Source organism: Chionomys nivalis, chromosome 13 (assembly GCF_950005125.1).
Source record: "Chionomys nivalis chromosome 13, mChiNiv1.1, whole genome shotgun sequence".
NCBI classification, from domain to species: Eukaryota; Metazoa; Chordata; class Mammalia; order Rodentia; family Cricetidae; genus Chionomys; species Chionomys nivalis.
This window is the reverse complement of record NC_080098.1, coordinates 10,310,475-10,329,926: the sequence shown is the minus strand read 5'-3', so window position 1 is coordinate 10,329,926 and position 19,452 is coordinate 10,310,475. Positions and strand designations below refer to the sequence as shown.

The following is a 19,452-nucleotide window of genomic DNA, read 5'->3' as shown; positions in this document are numbered from 1 at the left end:
GCAGCTGATGCCAGTGACCATAGCCCTCTAAGCCTGTAAATCTGTCTGCTGGAAAGGTATCCTTCTTCCTTCCCAAACAGTCATGAAATATAGTATGCATACACATTAATGCTCATAATGTGCATAGCAGCATAAATAAGAAACACGCATAGCATAAATAGTGAGATGATGATGTGCAATTACCATTCAGTTTCTAAAAGAGATGTCTCCAGACTCTGGTGAAGTTCTCTGCAACCTTGTAGTCCTGCCCTTTACTCCCCGCCAACAGAACTGGATTCTGTAAAAGAGTTCTTTTGTGTTTAGATACTAACTTCTTTGCCATTCATTATAGTTTCACTATATAAAATACTGAGGTTTTGTTTTGATGTTCAAAAAAGATTGCATTTTATGCTTGTATTTTGCCTGTAGTTGTGAGCTACCATGTGGATGCTCTGCAAGAGTTGTAAGATGAGATTGCGTGAGCATTTGTTGTGCCAAAGTTCTCAAAGCCTGATTTCCTGTTTGATTTTAGAGTGTCACAGTTTCGTCCTGAGTAGCCAACCTGAGCACATCTAGTCTTTAAATCAGTGTTTTCAAACCCTGCTGTACACCCAGCCTCCTACAAACTAAAACTCCTGCTGTGCAGGCCATGACAGGTGGATTGGAGAACATCAGAGCCCTGTCGTCTTCCCAGCTCCACAGTGTCCTTGTGCAGCCTGGGTTAGGACTGCTGCTTAACTTCTAGCTCCCCACTCTGAGTCATGTCTGTTCTGTCTATGTGCTTTCTCTTCTTCCTCAAAGAGTTCACTTGTGAGACTATGCGTCCATACTCACAGAAAGCACCAAGTAGCTTCTACTCTGGACCTTTTCTTCAAACTAACAAGCTCCCTGCTTGTTACAGGCTGCTACACCTGTAATGAACAGAACGGGACCTACTTGGCCCCTTGTGCTCTCCTTCATGGCATTCTATTTTGAAAACTGTTTTCACACTCTTTAGATACAATTTTATTTTCTCTACTGAGAAAATTTTAGTGCGAGTCTCTTAATTTGCTAATTAATTCTGATAGACACTTTCATCGTCTCAGGAAATCGGTATGTGATATGCCTAGATTAGGAATAGCTTAGCATGGAAAATGATCTAATGCCAGTGGAGTAAACTCAAGTCAATTAACATGGCAGAATTGGTTGTCTTTTTGAATAACATGGATTTGTTCATAAAAGAATGCTTTTATTTGTGGAATGATCCATGCTTTTAGCCACTGTGATTTCTGCAGCCCTTCCCTTTTTGAAGCTATTAGAAAAGGAAAAGAGATTATAGAGCCACTCGGACAGATATGTTGAGACAGAAAAGCCCCACCATGTACTTTGTTCTGGGTCTGAGTATGTTAATTGGCCATAACATGCTATTAAAATACTAATTTATAGCTGCCTTTAATGTATGCTCAGAGCATCTAAAACATGTAACATAATTATAGGTTTGTGTTTTTTCTATCCTGAACAAAATAGTGACTTATTTCTTGTAAATAGAACAAGTTATTTTATTTTCCAGAGCTTTCTTTTGTATCTTTTAGGGAGTGGAACTAAGTAGAGCAAACAGAGATTTCTCTACAACATTAGCAAAAGAGTAGCTCAACATGTTAATTTTAATGTTTACAAGATAAATGACATTTAAAAAAGTGGATAGATGACTTGCCCAGCGACCTGCAGACTTCTCACACTGAAGTTGGGAGAACTGAGCCCGGAATGCTTTTGAGAGCAAGCACACTCTTTGGGCATCAGTTGGACAAGTTGGTCCTTGGAAGCTCACTATTGTTCTCCATAATAATGGATAATTATCATTATTTTCCTCAAGAGAACATAGTGTAGAATAAGCAATTAATGACTTAGTGCACTTTTGAAGATGTTCTAAGTAATTTCTTAGTTTTTCTCAACTTGTGTTTCAGAAGAGAAGGACTATGGATAAAATAAATATGGAAGGAAACTTTTATTTCAAAATTTTATGATATAAATTTTATGACAATTTTATTAAAAGGATTAGTTTCTTTGTAAGACAGTACTATAATTTTATTTCACACTCAGGAATAGCACTTCTCATAATTTAAAAAAATTCTGTTTTTTAATAAGTATGAATAATTATAAGTGGTCATAGATCCAATATATAGTTCAGTCGATTTTATGTGTTGCCTTTTGACTAATGTCATTTTTAGTCTTTGATGATCTTTTTAACCTCATTGGATACATAGTGGTCTTGTTTTCAAGAAAGTCAATCCTAATAGGTGTTTGTCAATGCTTCTGCTTCTTATTTTCCAAAATCTGTTATCTAATTTTTCACAGCTATCTTTGTCCCAGTGATTTGGTGTAGGAGTTCCTTTTGTTTGTGTGTTGCTTTTATGGCTAATGAATAAAGAAACTGCTTTGGGCCGGAGGGCAGAACTTAGGTAGGTGGAGAAGACAGAACTGAATGCTGGGAAGAAGAGCAGAGAGGGAGCCTCCATGGAGCCGCCAGGTCAGATATGCTGAATTTTTCTCAGTAAGCCATGACCTCATGGTGATATACAGATTAATAGAAATGGGTTAAATCAAGATGTGAGAGTTAGCCAATAAGAGGCTAGAGCTAATGGGCCAAGCAGTAATTTAATTAATACAATTTCTGTGTGGTTATTTCGGGTGTAAGCTAGCTGGGCAGCCGGGATGAAAAGCAGGCCCTCTCTCCATCAACAGTGATTCATAGATGCTATCATCTTTGTGCCTTGTCCTGTCTTTTCTACACTGAGTCTTGGCCACCTCTTTGCCACAATAGAATATAAGCAGACTGAGCTGGTCCATCTTCCAGAACTAGGATCTCAGAAACCCCGCAAGTCCCATTATGGTTTCTTAGAATGCATCTTCGTAGAGAAGACAGTTGTTCTGTAAGAAGTTCCCCAACCTGTGATTCCCGAGTTGCACAAACATGATATTTGGAGAAGTTTGGGGTAAAGGGGGGTATTCTACACCATTGGTTCTGGTTATTTCAGGTGAAATGCCAGGCACATAGGTATCATTTTGAGTATCCAGAAAAGTTAAGGTCCTCGTTGTCATCTGTGCATGAATTAACCCTAGAGAACTGCCCAGCTGGAACCACGCCATATGTAGCTGTAAGAACCAGAGAGAGGGGCAGTGGAGACAGACACTGACTGCTGTGCTGTTATCACAGTGCTTTGCATGCAGTAAGATGCAGGTCCTGCACATGTGAGAGGATGCAGTAGTGCCTGGGAGGAGCCTTTGCAGTCTTCTGTGCTTTCTGTACTCTTGCTTGCTTGGTGGTAAAATCAAGACCATGACCGACTTTTAATGTCTCAAGAAGACTGATCAACATGGTATACTGATGGGAGATAAGTCTGTAAGATGCACTTCTTTGCTTTTTGGGTAGGGAGGGCTCAGCTTTGGTTAATCGTAGAAATCGCAGAGCCAGGCACTGAGTCGGGAAACTTTCAGCTGGCTGTCAGGAAGAAGGAGTAGGCCATAAAACTGGATTCCACAGAAAGTCATCTGAGATTCAAGTTTAATGGGAGAACTAGTAATGTGGTAACCTAAAACAAAACTTTCTACTTTGGTTGTGCTTGGAAATGTTTCTGAAATTTTTCTTATTGTCATTCACTAGTATCATCTCCACTTTAGTGTTTGAGCAGTAGTTTCAAAATGAAAGTCTGTTAGTACTCCCTACTTCAAACATCCCAGTGGCGACACAGTATTCTTGGATTTCAGATCCTGAGTTAGCCCAGTTGATGGCTCAACAAGGCAGCCTCCAGTTTGTCTGCCTGAGTGCACTATGGTTCTGAGAATGCATTTCTCACTGCATGGGTTCATCCCTTCATTCTCCGCTCGTCCAATCTCATGTGTCCTACTTGATCCTGCTCAGAAATTAATTGGAAATCTTGTTCATTAAGTTTATCTGTGAAAGAGTTTCATAACTGGGGCTTTTTCTTTCAGAATAATCACCTATAATTTGCAGGTTAAGTACAAATATTTAGCCAAGAGTTGTCTTAATTCAGTAGAATCGGACCTTAGTAGTTTTTAGCTCTTTGTTGTTGTTGTTGTTGGCTAGTGTTTCAGCAATCAGCATTACATAGAAGATAAAATAAATGTCCTTCTGGGCCCTTTACTGCAAAAGACTCAGATGAGATTCCTTTTGATGGAATTAAAATAAACGAGGAGAGGCTATTTCACATAAATAGATTGTTGTTTTGATTGTTGTTTTATATTCCAACCTTACTGAGTACGACATTACTTTTTTATTTCCATACAGAAGAGAAAGACAAGTATAGCACATAGCCTGGCAGACAGACTGTACAGGTAGCCACTGTTTCCAATGGGCATGTATTGAGTGAGTGAATGATGATAATTCACTACAGCTACAAGCAGTCCATAACATTGTAAGTAGTTGGTTATGATGACTATGGGAAGGATTCTTACAAAGGGTTTTATTGATGAATTCCTTCTCTTTGTAAATGTTAATGATAGAGAAAATTATACCCAAGAGTTGACAAATGGGATTGAAAGAATTGAAAATATCTAGCAAAACAAAGGAAACCACCGGGAGAATGAAGAGAAAGTCTATAGGATGAGAAGAAATCTTTGCTCATTTTTCCTCTGATAGTGACAAATATCTAGAGTTTATAAAGATATCAATGGTTCAATACCCAGAAAATCCTTCAGGGCAGGGGAGATGGCTCAGTGGTTAAGAGTCCCCACTGCACAAACATGAGTATTTGGATTAATATCATTCTGAAAAACCTGGGGTGACCATGCTCCACCACTAGGGAGGAGCAGTTGTGGAGACAAGAGGAAGGTTTCTGGGCTTACTGGCTGCTAACTGAGATAACAACAACAACAATAATAATAATAATAACAATAATAAGTTTGGAGATCCTGTCTCAAGAGATTCAAATAGTGATAGAAGAGGACACAACATTCTCCTCTGGTCTCTACACATATGCATGGGTGCATACACTCACACAAACACTTGTACTTACACATATAACACACACACACAATCCAATCAGTAAGTGAACAAATAAACATACAATTTCCAAAGAAAATACTAATGGTGAGAGATAAATAGCGTGGTGTGCATGTGGAGATGAGAGGGCCATTGTCAGGAACCAATTCTCCTACACCACATAGGACAAGATGGAACTCGGGTTGTTAGACATGTGTGGCCCAAGAAGAGCTTTACCTGCTTGATCCACCTCCCTCCATCAGCCCAGTTTTTGTGACCACTTTTGATGTGGAAAAGAGTTCTGCTAATTCAAGGGCAAAGGCTTTTATAGAAATCTAGGCATCTGCCGCTTGTTGTTGACCTTGAAGAGTCCCAGAATCTTTATACTATGATAATGCCCTGTGGATGTGCTCGACTCTAGCTCCCAAAAGGTAAAACCACCTGCCTCTTACTGCTTTTCAAAGAGAAGGGGAGATAAGCTTAGCAGTCATTTCTCCGTGGATCCTGCATATCTAGTTTATCAAGCAGTCTAGGCAAGAGCAATTTCTTGCCAAACGGTCAACCAACTCAATAAGGAGCCTCTTCAATGCCCACTGTCCTCTTGAAGTAGCTTGGTGCTGCCAGGAGCAGATGTGTCTCATTGTCATGAGTAGGCTTAAGTTTTAAACATTTTAAATGCTATATTCTGAAGGTCTATGAAATATTTGAAGAATACTTATCTAACTGAAACATATAGAAAATCTAACTAACATGACTACAAGCCTGACTATTATAGATGATTGTTTATTAACTTGTATTTTTAATCCTTTGGGGTTCCCGCTTCAATAAAGAGTCTGCTAGACATTCTTCAAGACACAGAAGAAAGTGACTGACGAACTGCCAATATAGACAGAACTATCTTTGAAATTTCCTGTTTCTTGGAAAAGTCTGCTGGATACTATGGTACTGTAGGCTGAAGATTGATGCTTCAATGGTACAGAAGAACTTTGAGTGACTGTCCAGGCAGTCAATTCTAGAGTTTGGAAGTTGCTTACAATGCACCTCCTGTTTGCTTAGGTAATATTATAGCCTCCTGGAGTCTTTGATGAAGTTGAAAAATTTATAGTTATAGTTTTCCTTAGTTATGATAAAATATAAAATAGATGTAAATATTGTAAGTGTAATTCTTGCTTGATACCTGTTTTATAATATGTAATTTTACCTTCCTTTTTATTTAAAAAGAAAAGGGGAGATGATGTGGGATTTCCCTGTGTATGATGTGATTACCATTAATGAATAAAAAAACTGCTTTGTAAAAAAAAAAAAAAAACAAAGAGAAGGGGAGAATTCTATGTGAGTCCTAGCCTTTTGTGCAAGGTTATTCTCCTTAAGAACTCAGAGATCCCTTGTGTTACTGGAGACTAGGTGGTCTTATGTCTTACCTATGTGGTTTGATTCCTATTTGTAGAAGGAAGCTTAGAGCTGGGTTAGAAAGTACGGTTGGAGACTTCTCTGTAGAACAGAGTAAAATGGTATTTGGAATTCCTGGAAAGCATACTTGAAATATCTGAGTAGAGGAAGTAGGAGAAAAGGAAAGGAATTGGGATCTACAGTTATCTACTTTGAATGCATCATCTCTGGATGTCCTAAAGACACTCCAGAACCAACACACCCTAAATGTCTCGCACTGGCAGTCAGCTCAGCCCCCTTTGCACTCTACCCCAGAGAGTGACACCATTTACCTGCTTGCATAAGCCAGAAACCTGCAGGTCCTCTCCTCCTTTGCCACCACTTTATCCAAGTCCTGTTTTTATCTCATAGATATTTTTGTCTGCTTTTCTTAGTATCTGGGAGCAACACTTTTGCTCAAACAAATCCGAATTCAGCATTACCAGTGGAGCCCCGCCCCCTCAGTTCTCTTCTTCCCATTGTCATTGAGAGAATTGAGAAGATGTTGATTCTTTCTGAATCTCTCACATCCTGCAAGCTGGAGCCGCAACTGTTCCTACACCTTAACCTTTTTTGTCCCTCACACTTGCCCTCTGCACATGAGCATGAATTTCCTTCAGTTCCTCTGCTACACTGTGCCCCTCCTTTTCAGGACACTGTGCCCAGTTAATAGTCTGAATTTGTTCATTGCTATGCAGTGAGCTGCTTCAGCATCATTTTTGTAGAGACTCCTGTGACTTTTCAGTAGGTTTGGCTTTGCTGTCACCCATTTTTGTGGTATTCTATCTAATTTTGTTATGCTGGTTATAATAACTTCTAACCATGTCTTTGTTTGTAAATGTTATGCCGTGTCAATCTTTTCTGTTGGAATTCATGGGACATATGTCTGTTTGAACCCCAATGTTATCTTTAGCTCTCAGTACAATGCTTATCATAATATTTATTTCAATATCGAACAGATGCAGTGCTGAACATTCCAGTAAGTGATCCTATTTAGATATTATCTCATCTTCAGAGACTTCTCTGCTTCAAGTTGTATTCCCGGAGTTGTAATGGATGCACTGTCTTCCATCCCTTATTCCATAAGACAGGTGATGGCAAGGGTCTTGGGTTTAATATTTTTTATTGTTGGAGTATGTTACAGAAGCATATCATGTATTTTGATCAAATATACCCCTATTATCTTCCCTCCACTTCCCTTTTACTTCCCCTATTATGATTGCCTTCTAATTTCATGTGTTCTTTATAACCCCTCCCTGAGGACTGCTTATGTAATGGGTATACTATATCTACTGGATTTTGTAGCCTCTCTGGGGCTGTATACCCGAACCCCCTTTCCCCTGCAGGCATGTTTTCAACAGCTCCTCAGTTAGAAGTAGTACTTCATGATCTCTTCATACGTCTATGCTCGGGTCTTGACCTGCTTGATTTGAGCATGTCTTGTCCATGTTAGTAAGAAACATGGTATTAAAAGGTCAGCGTGTCGCTTTTTTTTTTTTTTTCGCCGCCTAACGCCGCCGAGGTCGCATGCTTGAGGCCGGTCCGCAGCAGCCAACATGCGCTACGTCGCCTCTTATTTGCTTGCCGCCCTTGGGGGCAACTCCTCTCCTAGCGCCAAAGACATTAAGAAGGTACTAGACAGCGTGGGCATCGAGGCGGACGATGACCGGCTCAACAAGGTCATCAGTGAACTGAATGGAAAAAACATTGAGGATGTCATCGCCCAGGGTGTTGGGAAACTTGCCAGTGTACCTGCTGGCGGAGCTGTGGCTGTTTCTGCTGCCCCTGGCTCTGCAGCTCCTGCTGCTGGTTCTGCCCCCGCTGCAGCAGAGGAGAAGAAAGAAGAGAAGAAGGAGGAGTCTGAAGAGTCGGATGATGACATGGGATTTGGCTTGTTTGATTAAATCTGTGCTCCCCTGCAAATAAAACCTTTTTATGTATCTTGAAAAAAAAAAAAAAAAAGGTCAGCGTGCATTTCTGTGTGGATGGGCATGCTCAGGGATGCTATTGATTGGTTGTTTGGTGATGGTGCATGCCTTCTACTCCACGTTCTCGTCTCTGTCAGACAGGTCAGGACAGACTGTTGCTAGTGGAGACAGTTGATACTCAGAGGCCTGAGCTGTACTCTACAGCAGCCCTTAAGTCCAATAGTATAATTTAGTAATGCCTTTTAAAAATCATTTAAGCTTCAGTTTTTAAAATTTATACAGATTTCTTAAGTGAATGTTTTTAGGAGCATACTGTTTGTTATTTGCTGTTTTAGTGAGAAGAGTCTCTGATTTTGAGCTTATCTATTTAGATAATTGAGACGGCACCCAGCTCGCAGCTGACTGACAGGTGACCTGCGGACTTCTGTTTTCTGTCTCCTGTAGTCTGCCCTTTTTCCTTCTTTATTCCCTTCTCCATCCCTTTTCTTCTTTACCCTAACTCAAGACCCTGCCACTTATTTACATGTTTTCATGCTGAAGTCAACCCATAAACACAGGCATCAAGACAAAAATGTCAGCTTTCTATTTTGAGCAGGAAATTACCTTCTCAGAATATTTATAAAAATGGATGACTTCCCCCAGGAGATTCATTCATCAGGACAGAAGCTGGTCCTCCTGTGCAAAATGAAATGGAAATAGAAGCAGTCAAAATACAGCAGGGTAAACACAGCAATCAGAGACCGAGCAGGGAGGGGAAGCCTGATTTGAAGGGAAAATGGTTGCTTGTGAGGCAAAGAAATAGAAACAGCAAATGTTCCTTCAATTTACAGCAAGAGAGAAATGTTATCCAGGGCTGTTCTGGACTTGAGCATTTTATCCAGGACTTCTTTGAACCAAGGCTACTATCTGGAATTGTATGTGAGGTTCTGCCGGCGTCAGCACCTCAGTTTCATGGAATTTTGGATCCTAAGAACTGGAGGGTACTCCAAGGCAAGAAAAGCTATTTCTCATCCCAAATCACATAATGGGCTCATGTCAAAACTTAGACTATAACAGGCGTTTCTATCACAAACCACATTTTGTGGCTTTCGGTTAGGACAGTGGTTCTTATACACCAGCACCCATTGTAACAGCACATGCTTCCGTAGCCCGTTGGCTTCGCTCTATGAGATGTAGTCAGTCATCAGACACCCTCCCAATCACACCCCTGTTCTGACAGCCTCAGCATCCACACCAACACGTGTTAAAGCACAGCACAGTAGACTAGACAGTCTGACAAGGGTGGTGTTATACTCTGAATAGAAAATATCTCCTAGTCACTCCCAGGTTTAAGGCTTGGTTTCTAGCTGTTGGCATTATTTTGTGAAATTCTAGAAACTTCAGAATATGACTGGAAAGAACACATCTCAACATAACAAAGCCTTACTTGAAATAATGCAGTTAAAATCAGGAAGGAGGCAGGGCTGGCCACTATCACCATTCCTTTTTAATATAGTGCTTAAAGCGCTAGCTAGGGCACTGAGAAGAAGGGACTGAAAAGATACAAACAGGAAAAGAAAAAGTCAAGTTGCCTTTGCTTGCACATAATATTATATTATAAATAATAGATCTCACCTGATAGCTTCTAGAAATGGCTAACACTTTCAGCAAAATGACAAGATGCAAAACCATTTTATAAAAATTAGCAATTTACCTACATGCCAGTAACAAGCATGCTAAGGAAGAGATCACAGAAATATTCCCATTCATACTTGCCTCAAAAAGAAAACTGGGAATAAACCTAAGCATCTTTCTGAAGTGAAAGATTTAATGAGGTAATTTGTACCCACCACAAGTATGGAAAGAACTATTAGCAAATATGACTGATTATAGATTATGATTTATGAAGGAGGAAACAATTGTTTCCTAACTCATTTTTCCTCTTCTGTATCTTAATTATTCTTTAAAGAAAGTCCTGTTTACTTGATAAAGTTTCTCTCTGCAGTATGTTTGGAAAAAACTGTGGTTGTCAGTGTTTGCAGTTATGGTTGTAATTGCCCATTGCCACTGAGGTGTTTTACTGTCTGCCTGGCTCATTTATTTTGACATTGAAGTCAACATTTTTATTAAAGTTATTTATACAATACCCATTGTTGTTTTGATTCTATTGATGAGTTCTGCAAATACGTTTTCTTCAAGAAATAATAATTCTCCCTTTTACTTTCAGAAAACACATAAAGCATATATTTGATTAAAATAGTTTATTACTTCAATTGATCAAGTTGCATTTTATGTAACATATAGAGGGTAAAGTAGGATTCATTTTAACACAACCTGGTCATCATCTTTTCAGATAGTCATGACAGGAAGAGGATACAAGAGAGCTTTAGAGAAAAGATGCTTATGCAGATTGTCATGTCTTCCTCCCCTGCCCCCCCAAACCCTCCTTCATCAGTTAACAGGGGAGGTGATGCGATCTTTTGCCAAACAGCATACCCCCCCAGCATGTAAAACATGTAGACTCTCAGGGTGACAGCTGAGAAAAAAGATCAGATTGCAAGGGAGAGACGAAAGAGATTGTGAGCTCATGATGTGACTCACATTTTAGACATCTAAAAATTCATCATTGCAATGTATGAAAAATATCTTTGCTTAACTACTACTGACCATCAAGACTTCATAACTTTTATGTAGTTATGAAGTATTTTATCAAACCAGATTGCTATGTTATCATGAGTTAACTAAACCCCAAGTTGTGGATATAAATTCCTTTGTCCATATTTTAAGCTCTCCCTATTTTTTGTTTTTATTTTTGTTTTTTTTCATCCTTATAGCTATGTTGTCCAGAAATAGGAATTAACTGTTGGGAAAGACTACTTCTACAATTACATAACATGTAGTTATCCTTGTTTGAAAAAGTGACTGTACAAGTCAAACATCATCTAGAGTTGTCTTTCAGAGAACAACCCAGGTCCTCCTCCAACAGGATTGTCAGGGATTCCCATACAAATAAGGATTTTGGAGTGCTCCCCAGTGGTCTGAATTTTGAAAATAAAATCATGGGTAATTTTTAACACATCCTAAATGTTGAGGACACTGTTTTGTTAAGTGGTTATCACTCTTATAAACTTTGTTCATTGAATATCTGAACCCCTTGCTTGCTATTTAGCAAGAGACAAATAATTCTCATATTAACAACTATTTTCAGCATTATTTTCTACAGGCTGCCAGAAAGAGATACTGAGAAGGTGTTCTGAGAAAAAAATTGACAAGTGGAAGCTTAAATTTGAATGCTTCTGTGCCTGGTTTTATTGCCCCAACTCAGAAATAGCACCAAAGACCAGTCCTTATGATCAGTTGCCTCATACTCTCTGCCACAGACGAAGCACTTATATTCATTTGTTTCATTTTTATTTATGTGTATGGCCATGCTGCTGCAAGTGTATATGTGATATCAATGCACATATGTTCACATGGATGTGGAGGCCAGAAATCAATTTTGTTGTTCTCCAGGAGCAACCCATCTTGCTTTTGGAGACAGTCTCTCTTACTAGGCCTAGATCTGGCAGAGTCGTCAAGGATGGCTGAAAACCCTACGGCTCTAGGTACCCACCTATCTGTGCCTTCCCAATGCTGTGATGACAAGTGACTGCCACAAACTCAGGTCCTCATGCTCATAATAGAAATACTGGGCCAACTAAGCTGTCTCCCTAGTCTTCATAGATCATTTTTAAAAGTACACTCAGACCGAGCAGTAGTGGCACGCACATTTAATCCCAGCACTCAGGAGGCAGAAGCAGGCGGATCTCTGTGAGTTGGAGGCCAGCTTGGTCTACAGGAGCTAGTTCCAGGACTGAGAAACCCTGTCTCAAAAAAACCACAAAAATATACCTTCAACTGAAAGCATTTTGCCCAATTATCTTATTTTACATGCAAAGAAAGTGATGCTGAGAGAGGTTTTGTGACACTTTTAATTGTCAGCAGAGTTGGAGTAGTGGCCTACATATCTGATTCCCACCTCATTTCCTGGGTGGGACACACTTTTCTAATGATCTGTGTAACCATTTCCTTGAAGCACAGTGTCTTATAGCCAAGGTATCATTTCTGTTGTTATTCTTAATAGTCTCAGTTTCCCAATGCTTCTACTCATTGTTCCTTTGTCGGGAAACAGCTGAAGGACACTTTTCCTCTTGAGTGAGCATTTGTACAAATGGCGCTTTGCATAGGGATTGATCCTGCAGCTTGGGTTGGATTTGGTGACTCTTTATTTTAGGTGTCCGGGCACGGTACACTTAATTAGCATTTAGGATGATGGCACTGAATGTGTGAATTCTGTTGACTAAATGTGGATGGTAGTAGTGCTGTGCCCTGGGCAGCATCTCTCCAGTCTGCTTCATTCAGTAGACTCCCCTTTCTCGCATGCTCAGTTTGATATAGAGAAACAAAGCCCGCTTTCTGTTTCTCCCCTTGGAGCTTTCACAGTCATGGTTATCAATGTGCTCACGGCACCCAGCAAAGGAGTACAAGAGTAAAATCTCTTGTCTCCATTCTTTTCTTATCCTTCAGTTGAGGAGCTATTGGAATCTGAATTCAGCATTTGTGCAGTCCTCTATGGTAAAAGACGTCACCTGCTCCAAACAAAAGCCAGACAGAGCTAGGAAACAGCATCTCAGGCTGTTCTGTGGAAATCCATCTTTGGAGCTCATTAGAATGGAGGAGCTGCTATGTTCTGTGCATGAAAAACAGTGGTCCTGGAACACAGAAGCTGCAGGGTCAAGAGATCAGTTTTTAACCAAGAAAAGCATGTTGCCTATAACCAGCACAGGCAAGAAACTTACCTGAACCAATTCCAGAAGTTTTGGATTGAGAGAAGGCAGGCAGAATGAACAGGGAACAGATGTGTCATGAACAGTAAGGACCAACAAAATAACACTGGAAATTTACCCGGAGAACTTTTTCATGCTTCGAGATTCATAAAAGCATTGAATTGTTAGTTTAATATTAATTGAGCCACAACAGCAATAACAACAACAACAAAACATGCAAAGCAAAGGAGTTATCTAGGTGCTGCTGTGATAGCACCGCTGTTAGCTCTTCCAGGGGAAACCACCTGTGCACAGATGTGTGGCCCTGTGGGATGATAGACATGAGACCTCGGATAATGGTACAAATAAACACAACTTACCCTGAACACTGAGTATGAAATGCAAACAAATATGGAAGGCCTACTCTCTGGAAAAGACAGAACCTAAAGGAAATCTGAACTCAGAACAAATAGTTGAAATTAAGTTTGGGGGAGGAACTTGGAAGACTGGTTTAGAGAATAAACCTCTTGTTGGGTTGAGTTTGGCTGAATTTGACTGAATGATGGTCTGAATTTGACAAAAGCTGGGCATAACAGCACAGGTGCCAATAACCTCTGCATTGTGGTTCAATAAGAGACCCTCAAAGACACCCATTGTCCCCCTCTAGTCTCTGTGTGGGCACTGCACACATGGATATACGTCCCCCATACATATGTGCACCCCCCCCCATGGAAAATCAAGCTTTGGTATTTGGGCTGTTGTAGAAAGATAGCAGGGTGTTTCTCTTGGGTATTAATGGATTTCTAGTGGCATGCTCTCTGAAGACCTAAGGCTATCCTAAAAGTGCCTAAACTTAAGCTTTCAAAGAGACAGTACCTTTTTTTAAAGAGAAAATGGCATAGAAAAAACTACACTCAGCAGGTAAATAAAACAAAGAAATCCTTTCTTAGTGTCTGTATTAATTACTTTTCTGTAACTGTGATAAAACAGCATGGCCAAAACAACTTATAAAAGAAGTTTATTAGGACTTATGGTTCCGGAGAGATAAGAGCCTGCCATGGCAGGCAGCTGGCAGCCACGGAAGCTGAAGCAGAAACTGAAGGCTTACATCTTAAATACAGACATGAAGCAGAGAGAGTGAACACAGAAAGTCATTGAGTCTCAAATTTCAAAAGCCTGTGATTTACTTCCTCCATCTTCCAAACAGCATCATCAGTCAGGGATCGAGTGTTTAAATGCCTCAGACTGTGGGGAACATTTCTTCTTTAAACCATCATAGTGCCTCTGGTTCGCGAGAGACAGTAGAGCTTTTCTATAGAATTTACAATTTTGAGCCTCAGACCTGTGGGTGCCTAGATCTAGAATGTAAATTTAAATGGAATGATTAGCAGAAGAAATTAAACTGAGACATGATTTCAATGTAATCTTTGTTTGGAGGCTCTTTTGTGATACCCAACCAAGACAACTGCTCATTTTCCCTGAAGATCTACCTATAACTCAAGGGTTTGGAATTCCCAGAACCTGAATTTGGTCAAATAGCATGAGATAAAACATGGCAAGCACGAAGGAAATTGCCAGCTAGTTAATGAAAACAAAATGAACCGTTTTAGATGTCCAGATACTAGCAGACATGACCATCACCAAAGCACTAGATGAAGTTTGATAGATAATATATAAAACTGAGTATATATAAAAATGAGTGAGGGACAACTAAATATGTGCACACATTTAATTGCAAATTATATCAAGAAGTGCAAGAATAACGCATTTGAAAATCAGTTGACTAATTTGAAGATTGTCTTAAGCAAGCCATATAGAGCACAAAGCAGGAAAACAAAAGAAAAATCTGACAGACTAAGTCACATGTATTATTAAATCAGTACTAGCATACAACTGTTCCGATTAGGTTGTTAGACCAGAAGGAAGAGGACATAGTTGAGGAAATACTGCCATGGGAACATGGAAACCTACCAGAGGGCATTGCCTTCAAAAACCTTTGCCTTTTATGCGCCGCCGCTGCTGCTGTTGTGGCTCGATTAATATTAAATTAACAAGTAAATGCTTTTATGATTCCCTAAGAATGAAAAAGGTTCTCTGGGTAAATTTCCAGTGTTCTTCTTTGGTCCTATCCTTTCATGTCACATCTGTTTCTTGTTCATTCTGCCTGTCTCCCTCACAAGCTCCCCTGCAGCCAGCAGCTGCCAGCAGCTTCTCCATGAGGGGTGAGTTGGAGAGCACCTTCCCGTCTATGTTATAATGTTGGCCGGCCTTGACTTTATGCATGTCATGTACAGGTGCTCTCAACTGCTAAATGCTGCAAGTGTAATCGTCTTGTCGTGTCCCAAAAGATTTCTTTCTGTATTATCCATGGAGGATACCGTCTCAGGGTGGCTATTGCTTCCTGTTTGTCTGTGATCATTGGGTCGAGACTGCACAGAAGTTCTGTTGAGTGCTAGGAAGAAATATTGCACATTTAGCTCTCCAACATTTTATACACTTGCTACTCGACATTACTGATTTGTTAAGAAGTTGAGCTCCTTTTTATTGGTATCTAGCAGGGTCTGTGTCGTGTGCAGATTCTTGCCTCTTGCCTTTCTTGTAGGAACCCGTCTTTCTTTTGAATCATGTCAGAGATTGTTGCTATCATCCCACTAATGAGTTTATAAAAAGCGGGAGATTTTTAGATAATTCCACATTTCTACATTATTTGTCTTGTATGAAGGAGGAGAGATGTGAACTTATCAGCGTGTATCTTTCAGGTTTTCTTTTATTAAATCATCTCTGACAACTTCACACGTGTATAACGCATTCTGACTACTCTTCCACCCATTGCTCTCTTCTCCACTTCTCCCTGCCCTAAGCATCACTTTTGGTTGGTTTTGTGACCCACACAGGCCATCTGTGTGACCACTGGGTTGGAACTGTCCCTTGGAGCTTGATGAAATCAGTGGTACACAGCTGAAGATAATGACTACGCTGTTTTTAAATCGCTATCTGTGTATTTATGTGTTGCCTTAGTCAGGGTTTCTACTGCTGCTATAAAACACCACGACCAAAAAGCAAGCGGAGCAGGAAAGGGTTTATTGGGCTTACAGTTCCACATTGTAGCTCTTCACTGAGGGAAACCCGGACAGGAGCTCAAACAGGGCAGGAACCTGGAGATAGGAGCTGGTGCAGAGGCCATGAAGAGCTGCCTACAGGTTTGTTCCTGTCTCCAGGATCTTGCTCTGTTTGAGTTCTTGTCCTGATTTCCTTTAATGATGAAGTTTATTTGGTCACCGTGTTTCATCACAGTGCTAGTAACTAGTAATCCTAACTAAGACATTTATTTGTTTATGTATTAATAAATTGTGGTGTGTGTGTGTGTGCATGCGCGCAAGTGCATTGACGCGGGTGTGGAGGTTGGAGGACAGCTAGAAGGAGTCCGTTCTCTTCTACCATGTGTGCTCTGCAGATGGAACTCAGGTTTTCAGGCTTGGTAGCAAGTGCCCTTATCAGAGAATAATCTCACCATCCCTCCTTTATGACTTTAAAAATGAAAATGCTATTTTTAAACTATTTTTTTAAATAATATGATTTCATCAGTTCTGCATTCTCTCCCCTCCCTTCAAATACTCAGGTGCCCTTTCTGGCCTTTCTCTAGTTCAGATTTATGGCCTCCCTTTTTTTAACTGTTGTTACAAATATATGTTCCTTCATATCCTTCATATACTTTTAAAATAAAATTTATTTACTCTATGTGTTTTTCACATCATGTTTTTGTTTTTTGTTTCTTGAGACAGGGTTTCTTTGTGGCTTTGGAACCTGTCCTGTCTAGTTCTTGTAGACCAGGCTGGCCTCGAAATCACAGAGATCCGCCTGCCTCTGCCTCCCGAGTGCTGGGATTAAAGGTGTGCGCTTCCACCGCCTGGCTCACATCATATTTCTTGATCCCAGTTATTTCCCATTCCTTAGCATCTGCCCTCTGTCCCTGCACACTCCCAAAATAAAACAAAATTCAAGAGAAAAAATAAAAAATATAAAATGAGAAAAATAAAAAGGAGGAAGGAATAAAAAAATCTCATCATGGACTCTTCAGTGTAACCCAAAGAGTCATACCATATAATAACCCTTGGTCCATACATCTCTACTTTCAAGTACCCATTGCAAAGAATCCTCTGTCTGTTTCGGTACTGGGCTCTCACTAGTCCTCTCCCTGGATGTCTTTCTGGCATCTTGTGTGTGGGGATCCTACAGCTTTAGGTCTGAAGGGCAGGTCGTGTGCTCCAGCAGATCATGGATGGGGAAGGCCAAGTCATAAGCCTGGGCATGGGCCTGGGCAACTGTAAGGTTGGTCCACCAGATGGGAAATGGGGACAGCTGCCTCATGCTCATGATTTTGGGGCTGGCTCACCCATACCTGCCCTGGCAGGGTTGGATCTGTTGTACTACCCTGACAGGGTGTAGAGTCTGCTCTCCAGACTGTTGAGGCTGGTAGGGATTGGGAATAGCTCTTCCACTCTTATGACCACAAGGTCACCTCTCCCACCTGTCCAAGGCATCCCTGGGGGAGGAGAAAGAAGGGAGAAGGGGGAATAGAGCTTCATTCTCCTGCCCATGCCTCCAAGACAGATGAGAAATGGGGACAACTCTCTCATGCTCACATCTTCAGGGCTGGCCTTACCTGCCAGTCTTTCAAGGTGCACGGGCCTGCTCTCCTGAGTGTTGTGGTTGATGGGGGTTGAGAGCAGCTCCCACACCTGCCTCAGGCATTGATAAGGGTGGGGGAGGGCGACTCTTCCGCTCATGCTGCGTTACCACAAGATGGATGTGTAACGGGGTTGCCCCATGCTCACAGTTACGGGGCTGGTTCACCCACACCTCTGCTCACAAGGTTGGCTCTGTTGTGCTGACCTGGGTGGGGGGTTCAGCAGCTCCTTCCTTCATATTTTAATGAGAGAATTATGGAAGTGTGGGTCACATATACAAGGCCTGTAGTCACAAAGCTTGAATAACTTACCATGTTCTGATTTACTAGTCTAAAGAAGGTCTCAGATTAGCTGGGACAGAGCTCCCATTGTAATCGATTTTAGTTTCCCGAGTCTCTTTCCACCACCAGTGCAGGTTAGAATGGGAAAAATAATGGCTAAAATGTACACACTGCAAACTCTGGGCCAAACCCTGCATCAAACTTGTCTCTCCTCTCAATGTAATCCTCACAAATGTTATGCTTCCCTTCAGGAAAATGAGGCACAATGAGAATAAATCGTTTGCCTATGGTAACATACTTCGTAAACTGTAGATGTTGAGTTTCTAAGTTGAGTGTTTTACCCACTGTTTTATTGCTTCTCAGATAAAGTGATAAAAGCATGATGAATGAGGGTAATTTAGAATCCTGAAGAGCACACGGTTCACTTTTTCATTTTACAAATGAGAGCAGATGAGCTGATTGGCTTATCCCGGGAGAACCACCTAGCTGTGGCTCACTCATTGTGGAAGGAAGCCTTTGATTACAGATGAGAGTAGAGCGTTAGTGTTCCAGGCCTGGAGATTAATTTTTAAACCCTGTCTTGTTTGTGCTGGGGTTTATTTATAGGTTCTGTTTGCACGATGGAAATGAGGGCTGTTTTCACAATGCTGTTTAATTACATCGCAGCCGTTCATACCTGCTCTCAACAGAACATGTCTGTAGTTAAAATACCCATCTTTGCTCAGACAAGGTAAAGTTGGGAATTTCTTACCAAAAGTCTCTTCCCCTCTAGCTGTTCCTTTTATTTATTTATTAATGTTAATCTTGGTTGTAGTGGTGTTTTAACAGCATTTTATACAGTTATCACATCCTGCTCAGCATCCGGGTCTCTCTCTTCTGCCTTGGGAGAAGCTCATGAGGCTCCACATGGCTCATATAGAGGTTGCACCAATTTCCACTTCCACCAAAAGTATTTCCCTTTCCCCACAATCCATACCAACATTCATTGTCATTTGGTGACTTGTTTTCTTGATGATAGCTATTCTGACTGGGAATTTGAAATTAGTTTTAATTTGAATTTCTTTGATAGATAATGATGTTGAACACTTTAAAAAATGTTTATCAAGCCGGGCGGTGGTGGCGCACGCCTTTAAACCCAGCACTCGGGAGGCAGAGGCAGGCGGATCTCTGAGAGTTCGAGACCAGCCTGGTCTACAAGAGCTAGTTCCAGGACAGGTTCCAAAACCACAGAGAAACCCTGTCTCAAAAAACCAAAAAAAAAAAACAAAAACAAAAAAAAAAACCAACAAAAAACAAAACCGCAAAAATGTTTATCATCCATTTGTATTTCTTTTTTCTCTTTTGATAACTGTCCATTTGGTCTCATAGCCCATTTTTTGATTGGAT

The 19,452-nt window shown here is 40.7% G+C and overlaps 2 protein-coding genes across 2 annotated transcripts in view; both read left to right on the top strand.

The window, feature by feature from the left end:
* The window catches only part of Gpr158 (G protein-coupled receptor 158), a 372,055-nt gene that overhangs the window by 88,511 nt on the left and 264,092 nt on the right, over window positions 1-19,452 (top strand). The gene's annotated exons all lie outside the window — the stretch shown is intronic.
* Window positions 7,924-8,332, top strand: LOC130885946 (60S acidic ribosomal protein P2-like). The gene has a single exon (XM_057787801.1). The coding sequence runs from the start codon at window positions 7,942-7,944 to the stop codon at window positions 8,287-8,289; it is 348 nt and encodes a 115-aa protein (XP_057643784.1). The 5' UTR covers window positions 7,924-7,941; the 3' UTR covers window positions 8,290-8,332.